Below are 12,009 nucleotides of genomic sequence, written 5' to 3'. Positions count from 1 at the left end.
TATAATAATGACTAATTATAAAAAATTTTATTTTAAAAAGTAGATTGCAATTATACGATAAGAAAGAAAACTAAAAAGGCACTCTTAGTTATTTTGTACTTATCTTGAATTGTTTAGATTGCAGTAGATGATGGTTGGTGGTAAATAGACACATAGATTTTTTCCAACACACGTTATGTTATGCAGCTGCGTCAGAAAATGGCAACAAGGGAAGACACATGTGGGTTGGGCCACTTCCACATGTGACCTACGCAGGGAATATGTATAATGCATCAACAATAATCTCACAATTTCCCTATTTTCATCCACCATTTCTAAGCCACTCACATGCCTTTCTATCATCCATTATTTTTTCACAATTTTACTTCTATACATAAGACATTACATCTTATTAGCTTAACAATTGATCCTCTAATTTTTTTATCCAAAAACGAATCAATAAATTAAAAATATTTCAAAAATACCTCAATCCTTATAAAAAATTAATCTAAACCCATTTTCTTCCCATCTCGATATACAGACCTACTAATCTCTTTGACAAATCCTACTTATAAAGTATTAAAACTAACATGTCAAAACAATTAATACTCTAATCTTCATCGTGTTTTTTTTTCCTTTTTTATTTGATTTCCATATCTTGGTTAGAAATCTGTTGTGAGTTTATCAACTCACGTGAGACATTATATATTACGAGTGAGTCGATAACAATTCAATAAAGAATGATACGATAAATCCAATAAACTCTAACTCTATATTATAAAAATTTTAATCTCTGATTAAATTGATTCTGTTTTATTAGCAGAAATGTTTGTAAATTGTTCTCTCTCGTATCATACCTACTACTCTCTCACTTGGTCGCATCATAGATACTGTGATGGTGGTCCCAGTCTTAGGTTTGCCACTTGTACCATTGTTGTTATGCCCCAGGAATGGAATAATGTTCCCACTAATTACACTCCAAATATTTCTTCAAATTAACATATTCTTCACATTAAGATATTTATTTTTAACACTTCATTACAACTTTACTTATATACTATCATATAACTCTTATACAATATTTATTTTAAGGAAAATAAGTATATTTTAGATAAAAACATTTTTTTATTCTTATAATTAATTCTTGATATATTCATATGAATAGTTCACAATTAACTTTTCTTTCTATATTCACTCTCTAAATAATAGAGTTATATCATAGTTTTTTTTTAATATATTTATTAGTGTTTTTGTATAATATAAAGTAACCCTGGATTAATTAGTGGTGAATGTGGAGCATTACGTAACTCTCGTAATTTGTTCTCTCTCCTACTATGTCTACTTCTGATATGCTTTCTGTTATTCTCGTTTCCCTGAAACACAGCAAATCCACATCTAACACCACCATCTCAATCCTCATCGTCAATTTTTCCCAGTTCTCATTTTCTACCTCTTCAATCCAAGTATGTACTCCTAATTTTCACCTCCATTTTCCTTTTTCTTCTATAGTTTCTATTATTTTATTGTTTCAGTTGTTATGCCATTTCTCTCTGTCACAATCAATGATCTATTTTTGTGTAACTTTAGTTACATGCTACCCACATGCTTATGTTGTTCCAAAACATCTTCAATCAACGCTCACTCTACTAGGTAACATTGTTAAATTCGATTGAAACACATAAATACATCAAGATCATTTTGTACCTAGTGTAAACTAAACTAATTTCATTCCTTATTAATTACTATTAATCCCAATGAATCTGTTTGCACCTTTTTGGCTATCCCTTTTGCTGTGGATAGAAATATGCAAGCTTTTGATACATTCCTAGGATTCCTATTAGGGATGTCTGCATTTGCTTTTACAACTTTTTGCCATCTAATGTCTCAGGGGAGGTCTCAGTCCGTGCATGTATACCACTCCAAAAGTGTTTGAACAATCACTTCGCCAATGAGAGATATACAAATGGATCATAACTGTAATTCGCCAAGAACGCCAAGTTTTCGGCTAAGGAGACGCTCAAATGAGGTTGGTGTAGTGAATTAACATGTCTGCTTGTGATTGAGGAAACATTTATTTCAAGTTTTAATGCGAAGTTATGCTGCTGAAAGACCTGTTATCTAGATTCTGTCAATTTAGAAAACACAAAATTATCAATTTAGAGAACATTTGATTCGTGTAGTTGATGAAATAATTGTTGAGTATGAACTTCCCTTTAACTTGTGCAGAAATATGTATAAGATACATCTAGGTGTAGTTGATGAAGTAATGATTGAATACGGACTTCCATTTAACTTGTTTCATTTGGGAGAATTTGAAACTTATGCTAGCTTCTTTTTTATGCTAGATTCCTGCAGAGATAAACAAATCAAATGGAAACTTTTTACTGGTGGATGATAAATATAAATACAGATCAATGTGGATTCGTGCATGCTCATCTCTGTGGATGTTAGCTAGTGTCTCACTAATCATTTACTTAGGTCATCTTTACATCTGGGCCATGGTTGTTGTTATCCAAATATTTATGGCCAGTGAGCTCTTCAATCTACTTACAAGAGCAACTCAAGATAAACGTCTCCCTAAGTTTAAGCTCTTGAACTGGTAAGCATGCGTGCTGTTCTAATTTCTAAATGATAATTGTGTATATCAGAAATGCTTAATATCTAGTGTTTTACAAATATAAGATTCCCAATGCAATGTCCAGGCACTTTTTCTTCACAGCAATGCTTTTCGTATATGGCCGTATCCTCAGTCAACAACTTGTGAATACAGTGACCTCAGACAAATTCTTGTATAGGCTTGTGAGCAATCTGATCAAGTATCAGATGGTTATATGTTACTTCTTATATATTGCAGGTTAGTGCTTCCAAATTTATTCATAGGAACTTGATGTATCCTATCTCAATTATTGTCAACCAAATTTTGGTAAGAGAGAGCACACATAGATAATTATATATATTCAAGCAACATACCTATATGTCCTGTCTTTATTGGACATATTTCTTATAAATCTGAATCAATCCTGTTGAGTAACATAATTTTTCTATCTGATATAGTCTTTTGCAGGTTCAAAAGTTTGTTGCCCTGTAATATAAATAAAATATTTCATTCTTGTATTGTTTTGTATGGTATGTTCATTTCATCTGTGATTTCAGGTTTTGTATGGTTTATTCTTTCATTGAAGAAGAGATATTACAAGTATCAGTTTGGGCAGTATGCATGGACACATATGATACTCATTGTTGTGTTTACCCAGTCTGCATTCACTGTGGCCAACATATTTGAAGGGATATTCTGGTAATATGACTTATGCTGAATTACTTGATGATGTAATCTACATTTTTTAATTCCTTCTCTTAGTTTATTATTTCCTATTTTATGTAACTTTAGCTTACTTAAAACATCTTTACAAATATGATTATATGCTTCTTTTATATTTATCAGAAAATTGTTGACCACAGTTACTTACAAAAAAGGATACATTAAATCAATCAACAAGAAATAATTTCTAGCAATTTCATTTAATAAAATGCATCCTGTTTTTCCCTGGTAGCTTTCTCTAGTTCTTGTTTTCTCTGTTTGCTCCTAAAGAGTTTCACTTTTCTACTAAAGCACCATCCATGCTTTTTCTCCATTCAATAGAAATTCAAAAAGATTATAATATCAGTAGCTCATCTGGTATTGCTAACCACTGTGTTTTACATACTTCAATTTTTTTTTAGAATCTAACTTGTTAAATTATTATGAAAGGTTTATTTTCCCTGCATCCCTAATTGCTATGAATGATGTTGGAGCATATTTCTTCGGTTTCTATTTTGGGAGAACACCTCTGATCAAGCTTTCTCCAAAGAAAACATGGGAAGGTTTCATTGGAGCATCTGTTGCCACCATGATTGCTGCGTTTACAGTAAGCATCAGTTAGTAACATCCTGCTTTTCTTTAGTTCATTCCTTTTGTCCTTAACAACTGAACTCATTCAGGAGAGATGCTAACCAACTACCATCCCAGAAAACTTTTTAAAATTCACATTTTATTTATAACTGTACTCTACTAGATCATGTGTTTGATTCACAACCTCCTCTTTATTTTGATTCAATGATACTTTTCAGTGTAATTGATTTACATGATGATGTCACCTGTGTTTGTGCAGTTTGCATACTTCTTGGGTCGCTTCCAGTGGTTAACATGTCCAAGGAAGGTAACAATCTTGATTGAGTGCAATCATCTTGGAGGAAATATCAATGTTGTTCCTTCCTAATGATGGTGAAATAAATTCAGGATTTATCAACTGGTTGGCTTCAGTGTGACACTGACCCGATTTTTAAGCCAGAGTACATTCCATTGCCTGGACTGATTTCTCATTCGGTAAGACTTCTTGAGATTTAGCAGTTTCTCCATAACTACACACATCACGTATTATTCTCCATAAAATTAAGAGTTTTAAAGACTGAGCTTTTCATTTTGCAACATTTTGTAGCTTCCTTGGAAAGAGATAGCAGTTTTGCCAGTACAGTGGCATGCCTTGTGGATGGGACTATTTGCGTCAATCATAGCGCCATTTGGAGGTTTTTTTGCCAGTGGTTTCAAAAGAGCTTTTAAAATCAAAGTCTGTTTTTGCTCTTTATCCTAGAGATTTATTTTGTTTGAAACTCCCAAACATTGTAACACCATTGATATCTTTCATTGATTACAGGACTTTGGTGACAGTATACCAGGACATGGTGGATTTACAGACAGAATGGACTGCCAGGTTTGCTCTGAGATTGATAATTGTACACTATAACAATCCTTAGCATATATCTGAATAGGCTATTACTTAATTCAAGATAGTATTCAGTTTTTTTTTATAGAATTACAGTGAGTAACTGCTATGATTGTTAAGTTCATGCTTTAAGTATTTGGGAGTATTTTCTTATATTTTATTTCTACCCTTTTCTTATGGATGAGCTAGGATATTCCATAATCTTGACTTTTCATAGTGCAATTAATTCATTGCTAATAAAATTATATGTGGTCTTTATATATGCTTGTAATGCTTATCACTTAACCATTTAAAGCACTTTCAATTTTACCATAAACTATGTACTACTTTCTGACATGCAATAAAGTAAAGACACAAATATTTCGGCAGTTGTTGTGAATGTTGTGTTTTAAACTGCGTTATGCATCCTTTTCAGATGGTAATGGCTGTTTTTGTCTACATTTACCATCAATCATTTGTTGCTGGCCAAGACTATTCAGTAGAAATGCTTTTGGACCAGGTGCGTCTCTGGTTTAAGCATTTTATTGGTTAATTTTCAATCATGTGAAAATTAGAGGGTGCTGTTTCATTTCCGTTACAATGTTGCACACATCTAAGTCAAAAACAGATTACATTTGGCTGTGATCATTGCCCATAAGTGTAACATCATAGTGTTTTGTTGTAAATTCATATGCAATGTTTTATCTATGCAGATAATGAGGAACCTTGGTTCAGAGGAGCAGCTAGCTCTCTACTCAAAACTTGGGCAGATGTTGCAAGAAAGGCGTTTATGACAAGTTCACTACACACTTAATAAAAGCATGCTTCAATTGGTGTTATATCTGTAGATTAAGACCCTGTTGGAACAAGTGGTGTAGATTAGTAAATAATTTTTTTTAGACCTTTTTGTTAACTGCTGAACTATATTAAGTACAGAGTGTAGGGATTCTTGCATGTGACAATACATTCCTTCTTTTCCATTTAGGGCTTAACATTGACATTTAAATTGGATTTTTAATGAGAAATATATTGGTGTTTTTCAATACTGTTTTTTGTTAGTGCTATCTATTTTTAATTCACTGTAAAAGTCTCAATTTACAAACATGTAATACATTTTTCTATTCTTAATTTTCTTCAAAATTCAATCAAGAATAGTTTTTTTTTCTCACAACATACATCCGCTGAAACAAAATTCTTTCAAATGAACCTGCAATTTCATTTTCCTGTTTTTTTTTTTGGCTAGTGCTCATCTCTCATCTAGTTATATATTGAATCTCTGCATGTTCTCTCAACCATTCAAGCACTTTAGCTCCTTCTAGTATTTCTTGAACCTTCAGGAAAGATCAAAAAGATCATATCAATCAATCTGTTAAATTAGGAAAGAGAGTTTGGCCCAAAGCATAATTTTTTCTCTTTTGAAAATGCAACCTATCCTACAATTGTCAAGACATTGTATATAATTTAGTTAATCAAAATGGTATGCAGTATGAAATGCTATCCCTACATGGACCATTTGAAAACGGTTCAAGATATTTGTAGTTCTGTATATATATGAAACGATGAAGCAGCCAAAACAATAAACAAACATGGAAGTATGGTGCAAACCTGATCCTTCACCCGTTCCTCATCATATTCTTGATTTTGACGTTTGAATTCAGCAATGGAATTCTCAACCTCTTTGACAAGGTCCTCGGTAGCAAACTACAAAACATACAAAAATACAAATCATTTTGTAGCAAAAGTGATCGATATACTAGACAGCTTAATTATAAAACAACTGATATGCAAAGCAAATGTTTTTCTCAATCACATAGAATTGGTACACTTGTTCCATCTCTTGACAAGGGAAAAAAATTTGTTGTCAGCATGACCTGAGCAAATATATATAACGGACACATCTTAATCAAACATGCTACCTGCAGATTTTCACGCCTATATATATCACCCACTGCCAGATTCTGTTTTATCAAATTTGTTATATTTTCCTTCTGATGCTCAAGATATTGGTTCACAGCCTTTGGACTTGAGAGAGATGCCAGCTGTTGCTCATTTAGTTTCATTTTTGCCTGACAAAGATCAGAGTGTTTTTTCACTAAATTGTGAATAAAAATGTAAAAAAATTTAAATGCCTGATTGGCCTGAAAATGATGCATCTTGCAATCAATACCTGTATTTCTAATAGGTTGGCTCCATAAAGCTGCCTACCTTGTTCCTCGAACAAGGATTGAGGTATATCAACCTCTACCATCTGAAAATGACAACACAGATCTTTTATCAACTTGTTGATAATGGTTTAGATAAATTAAATACAGTCCTAATCTTTTCTAGTTGCAATCTCAATGGTGGTGTTTAATCCCACATCAACTAGAAAGACAATTTCAATAGAGCCAATAAAGCTTGAATTTCACTTCACAAACCAATTTTATGAAACTGAGTTGGACTTTTTAACCCAAATTCTAAAATGGATATATCTCTAACAAAAATAGTGATAATGATGATAATTACTCTAGTGTATCCATGTCAGATGCAAGTGTGCTTCATTATGCACACATATAGAAAACACGGTGCAAGGTACACGCTAATAAACTAGTAGATAAGACAGAATCAATCTAATGTAATATTACCTTAGAAATCCGATCTAAGATAGCATTATCAGTTGCTTGTTCTCTAGCTGTTTGCTCCACCTCTAGGCATCTCTGTAACAAGTAGTCTTTGACCTGACAATTCATGCTGGAGAACTTTACTCTGAATTCAACTCAACATAATTCCTCAGTTTAGTTAACAATCAAAGCAAGGGTAAAAAGGTCACCTGCTCCACTGTGCTGCATCCAGGGAGAAGCTTATCAGCAATAGAATCATCCAGTTCTGGCAAATCTCTATAAAAAAGTTCTTTGCATTCAACCTGTTATGAATGAAAGAGACTTTTAATAAACATGAGCAGTATATGCAGCCAAAGGAGTTTTTAAGCAAGCTACAAGAAAATATGAGAAACCAAATATGCATTTGTACATGATACAAATGTGTGTACCCATGAAAATGGGTTGAGCACTGTGTACAATATTTAGGAAAAGTTTGAATCCCTTTGAGAGGAAGTATAGTTGAATTTTGGCAGAGGGATAAACAAACCCTCAAATGGAAAGCAGCAACTGCATTTAGCCAACATGCCTCAATGGATTACTGTATGATGGGGCAACAATTACACAAGTTGAACAAGAAAGGTAAAACTACATTTCTTGATTTCAGCCTCTTTCTAGGAGGTAAATGCAAAGACAAAAGATGGTACTCGCAATCAGCTGGAGATGAAAAAGTGTCATAAAGTATATAATATATACGGCCAATCAGCCGTAGAAACTTACAGTAAACTGAGCATGAACACCGCGAAGATTTTCTTGCGTCCATGTTTCAGGAAATACAAGAGGAAAAGATTTTGATTCACCACGATGAATTCCAATTATTGAATCAAGGAAACCTGGTAATACCTTGTCCCCATCTTCTGTATCAAAATTAAAGCCTGCATAACTAATATAAGTTTAGAGGAAAAATATACATGATCTATTACAAAAAGCAAAGACTTCCATCACTTATCAGTTCGTTATCATTCTTCAAGCACAACACCAGACCTTTACTTTCAGCAGAAGGAATATTTTTAACATTTGATTCGTCTTGATCAATGGTTGTTGCTGAGATGTCAAGGAGAGCAACATCACCAACCTGTGAACAGCAAAAGAAATATTTTGTTGCAGCCAGCTAGTTTTGGATAGACTAGTCAATATCAATTCATACAAATATTAATTATTAAGATAATAGTAAATAGATAACAAAGGAAACAATGTCTTATAACAGTTATTTGTTAGTCTGACATAGTAAAGATAAAAAATTAGCATGAAAATAATCAGTTAACATCTTTCATGGTATCAATTGTGACTAAATATAAAACACGCATGTGAAATCTCTATAGTTTGTTAAGTTTTATGAATAAAATGATTCATACAAGTTCCAAATAAATAGCATTTCTAGTAAACAATCATTTTAAGAAGCAAAAATAAATAGTAGCAGAATGGAATAAATTAAATTTAGTCACCTGTAGCCCTCTGTCAGCAACTACTTTCAGTGCACCAATGGACTTGTAACGCCTTTTAAATTCTTGTTCAGATGTTATTTTAGCATCTATATCACTATCTATCTCAACAACAATCTTTAAATTTTTGTATGCATTATCATCAGGAATCCATTTGATTTCTGGTGCAATATCAACAAGGACATCATATCTGGAAAAGTGAGATCAGTGAGAATAATTAATATAATTGCCCGTAGAAGTCATTGGCTGACAATATTAGCCTTCTTAAAGATAATCTTCCTTTTCTCTATATTATGACAGACGATAGTTTTAGTATTACAGATGCAGCAAAGGGAAATGAAAATAACAAGTCTAATGGTAAATACATTTCAAAAAGTTTAACCTATAGATTACCTAAGAGATCCAAGAGAAGAATATGTCTTCTCCATCTCAGGAAACTTGGTAACTATACGTACTGAGTCCTGCAAAGCCCTCCCTGTAACCTATAAACAAAATTAATTATCAAATGCTTAAGTGTAAGATCAGAATAATACTTTATCTAATGATCTACTTTATTCAGTAATATCTTCGAACAAAAAGAACAGGAAACTAAGAAATTTTTTAATCTGTTTATCAGTATCAAGTCCTCAGATCAAAGGCAATTTTGTTGGGAGAGTTTAAATAAATGTACTATTAGACAGCACTATTAAATAAACAGGGTAATGAGGAAAGGTCAATGATCAGTTTGTGCTCGTGCAATGTGCATGAACTGATAAGCTTGTCTTTCAAGTGTGAAGATTTTATAATGTTTGTGATGGATGTGACTGCTCTGTAGTTATGACACAGAATTGGTATTAATAACAGATATAATTGTAGTAAATAAAGTTTGAAAACACGAACAATGTTGATTTCTTGAGACATGGGCGATCATTGTCCGTAAGGACTTATCTGCGGTGTATCGCACAAGTTTCCCAGGAACAAGAATCTCTCGAAGATATAATTACAAGTAAAACACAATGAATCCAAAACAGTCTAATAGAGTAATACGAAGAGAAAAAGTAAGGATATAAAACATAGTAAAATAGAGACTGTATCACAACATACCGATGTCATAGCATGTGAAATTGTCCTTCTTAATATAGATTCAATAGTAGCCTTGTGGACATTTTGTCTCCCAACATAACTAATAAGAATGTCTTCTGGAACTTTCTTTCCAGGGCGAAATCCAGGAACCTGTATTTAAAACCATGCTAAATTAGCTCATAAGACAACATGTGGTCCTCTGAAACTTGGATCCATGACAATCTCAAGCAAAGTACTTATGTATGACGATTCAGTAAATTATTATATGATAGGACAGAGTCCATGCCTTAAGATTGTGAAGTTTAGTAACCATAAATTTCCAATGAAAAACAATACAGAGACAGGAGAGATTATAGTAATAATATATTTAGAAATTAGAACTTATAAACTGAAAATCCCCTTTGACACAAAAATAAAGAGCACTGTATTTGCAGACTACAATAATTTGCTGTAATTGTCTTCTTTGAGCCAGAATATGATAATAACATTGTATTGAATAACTATGTAACCCAATATCACCTTTGCTTGCTTCATAAACTCTGCTATGACCCTTTTGTAACAATCCTCACATACCAATGGTGGCACCTCCACATGCAATTTAACCTGCAAAGGGAAAGAGATGCAGAAGTAAATGTTCAGTGATATGAATCTATATTAAGGCTTTCGTTTGCAATTGATTAATGATGCTTCCATAAATATAGAATCAAATCTACACCCTCTCCTCTTTATGTAACAAAATATGGTAATGTTGAAGAGAAAAATACACACAAACTATTAATTGTATTTTAATGTTGTTATCAAATAACTTGAGAGGATCCAAATTCACTTTGACTTGCACACTCCCCACATACCCTCCTGTGCAAGTCATTGAATAAACACTCTAGTTTGACTATATTTCTTAAATTATATATATATATATATATATATATATATATATATATACATACACACACATTAGACATCTCACGAGGTTAATACAGAATACATTAACGTAAATGGAAAAAAAGAAAATAAAATAAACCAATAACACCTTAATTTTATCTTTCTTCAAAAAAGCCTTAATTATGCTTACACCTTACACAGATTTCACAATTACTATTACCCATTATAAATTATATAACAAATGACAAATTCTGACTCACATGCTGCTTGTTGAATTGAACATCTAAGCAACATCCAAATAAAGCTTATAATAAAACTCATGAACATGGACATGAGAAATCTACCCACTTTAAAGGATGCAACAAAAGAATGAAAAAAAAAATGATCATACAGTGGAATTGAGCTGCTCTGTTTCTGTGACATTCAGTTCTGCCGGAAGACGGTCCTGTTCTGTGCCAACTGCAACTGAGGAAGAGGAAGAAGCAGCTGAGACTGTGAAGGGGGAAGAAAAAGAAGTGTGAGGGGAGTGAAAAGGTTGAAAGAGATGAATATGAGGCGAAAAGGATGACAATTTTAGGGAATTGAATTTGAAGACCGTAGCTTTGGCATTAGCAGGGAGAAGAGGAGGGTTTGAAGAGAAAAAAGAGTTGGAAAGAAGAAAACTTGTGAAGGTTCTTGTGCAGAGTTCCATGGCCTCTCTTACTTTGCAGAGAGACACTGTTGTTTAGATAAAATAAAGATAATGTCTGTTGAATATTTATATTTTACTTTAATATTTATTTTCAAACAAAGTATATGTATTATTCTGGTGAACAATTTACATTATAGTATGTATCAAAATCATGTGAATGTATTTTATTTGGAAGAGGTTAAAAAGTTGTATACATTGTGTTACACTGTTTAATGAAGTATTGTGTTATAATGTTTAACACAATAAATTAATTAGTGTACTGTTGTGTTTTATATTACATGGAAGAGGAATCATGAAATATAAAGTAAATTGATTACTCTTAATTTGGTTAAATTAAAAAGAGAGTAGAACTACTAATAAAAACTATAATTTAAGATATATAATTGATTATGATAGATGTATTTAAAAAGATAATCTAATTCTTTTAATTAGTGAAATGTTTTGTTATAAATGTGTATCATCCTTAATTATACATCATAGTGTTATTATGTTTAAAAAAAACAAATATTTTAGTCATTTGGTTTAATCATTTATAAAGAAACAGGAAATAATTTATTTTTATTATTTTTTTATAAAAT

At 32.2% G+C, this 12,009-nt stretch overlaps 2 protein-coding genes across 2 annotated transcripts; one reads left to right on the top strand and one right to left on the bottom strand.

The window, feature by feature from the left end:
* Positions 1 to 1,855: 1,855 nt before the first annotated feature.
* Positions 1,856 to 5,761, top strand: LOC137824209 (phosphatidate cytidylyltransferase 1-like). Its single transcript, XM_068629736.1, has 11 exons — positions 1,856 to 2,005; positions 2,325 to 2,578; positions 2,682 to 2,833; positions 3,133 to 3,274; positions 3,728 to 3,884; positions 4,128 to 4,175; positions 4,256 to 4,342; positions 4,455 to 4,583; positions 4,671 to 4,727; positions 5,155 to 5,238; positions 5,432 to 5,761. Exons 1-11 carry the CDS (start codon positions 1,928 to 1,930, stop codon positions 5,510 to 5,512), a joined length of 1,269 nt encoding a protein of 422 aa, XP_068485837.1. The 5' UTR covers positions 1,856 to 1,927; the 3' UTR covers positions 5,513 to 5,761.
* A 51-nt stretch (positions 5,762 to 5,812) lies between these two features.
* On the bottom strand, positions 5,813 to 11,511 carry LOC137824208 (trigger factor-like protein TIG, Chloroplastic). The gene is made up of 13 exons (XM_068629735.1): positions 11,132 to 11,511; positions 10,378 to 10,461; positions 9,880 to 10,008; positions 9,190 to 9,278; positions 8,800 to 8,986; positions 8,339 to 8,429; positions 8,075 to 8,229; positions 7,528 to 7,620; positions 7,343 to 7,435; positions 6,886 to 6,966; positions 6,635 to 6,784; positions 6,324 to 6,419; positions 5,813 to 6,049 (listed from the first exon to the last, which is right to left on the bottom strand). Exons 1-13 carry the CDS (start codon positions 11,429 to 11,431, stop codon positions 5,972 to 5,974), a joined length of 1,626 nt encoding a protein of 541 aa, XP_068485836.1. The 5' UTR covers positions 11,432 to 11,511; the 3' UTR covers positions 5,813 to 5,971.
* Positions 11,512 to 12,009: the final 498 nt, after the last annotated feature.

This window comes from Phaseolus vulgaris, chromosome 8 (assembly GCF_000499845.2).
Source record: "Phaseolus vulgaris cultivar G19833 chromosome 8, P. vulgaris v2.0, whole genome shotgun sequence".
NCBI classification, from domain to species: domain Eukaryota; kingdom Viridiplantae; phylum Streptophyta; class Magnoliopsida; order Fabales; family Fabaceae; genus Phaseolus; species Phaseolus vulgaris.
The sequence above is the reverse complement of the archived record's forward strand: the minus strand, read 5'-3'. Positions and strand labels throughout refer to the sequence as shown.